The following is a 235-nucleotide window of genomic DNA, read 5'->3' as shown; positions in this document are numbered from 1 at the left end:
GCTGCAGCAGGTGCTTCTTTAGAAGCATCTACAGGCAGCAGCGGCAGCAACAGCAGCGGCAGCAGCAGCGTCGAGCGGCGCTATCCGCTGCGACGTTCTCGCCAGGCTGCTGCTGCTGCTGCTGCTGCTGCTGCTGCTGCCGGGATCAAGAGGAGGAAACGCAGCAGCAGCAACAGCAGCAGCAGCAACAGCAGCAGCAGCAGCAGCAGCAGCAGAGAGCAGCAAAAACTTCGAC

At 62.1% G+C, this 235-nt stretch overlaps 1 protein-coding gene across 1 annotated transcript in view; it reads left to right on the top strand.

Annotated features, from left to right (window-relative positions):
* Positions 1–235, top strand: part of EMH_0078000 (Sir2 domain-containing protein, putative) — a gene marked incomplete at both ends in the record, with an annotated part of 4,499 nt that overhangs the window by 3,201 nt on the left and 1,063 nt on the right. Inside the window, one exon of the mRNA XM_013499939.1 lies at positions 151–235. Coding sequence (XP_013355393.1) covers positions 151–235 — 85 coding nt within the window. The remainder of the gene's footprint in view (positions 1–150) is intronic.

Source organism: Eimeria mitis, genomic scaffold (assembly GCF_000499745.2).
Source record: "Eimeria mitis Houghton genomic scaffold, Emh_scaff4836, whole genome shotgun sequence".
NCBI classification, from domain to species: domain Eukaryota; phylum Apicomplexa; class Conoidasida; order Eucoccidiorida; family Eimeriidae; genus Eimeria; species Eimeria mitis.
The sequence above is the reverse complement of the archived record's forward strand: the minus strand, read 5'-3'. Positions and strand labels throughout refer to the sequence as shown.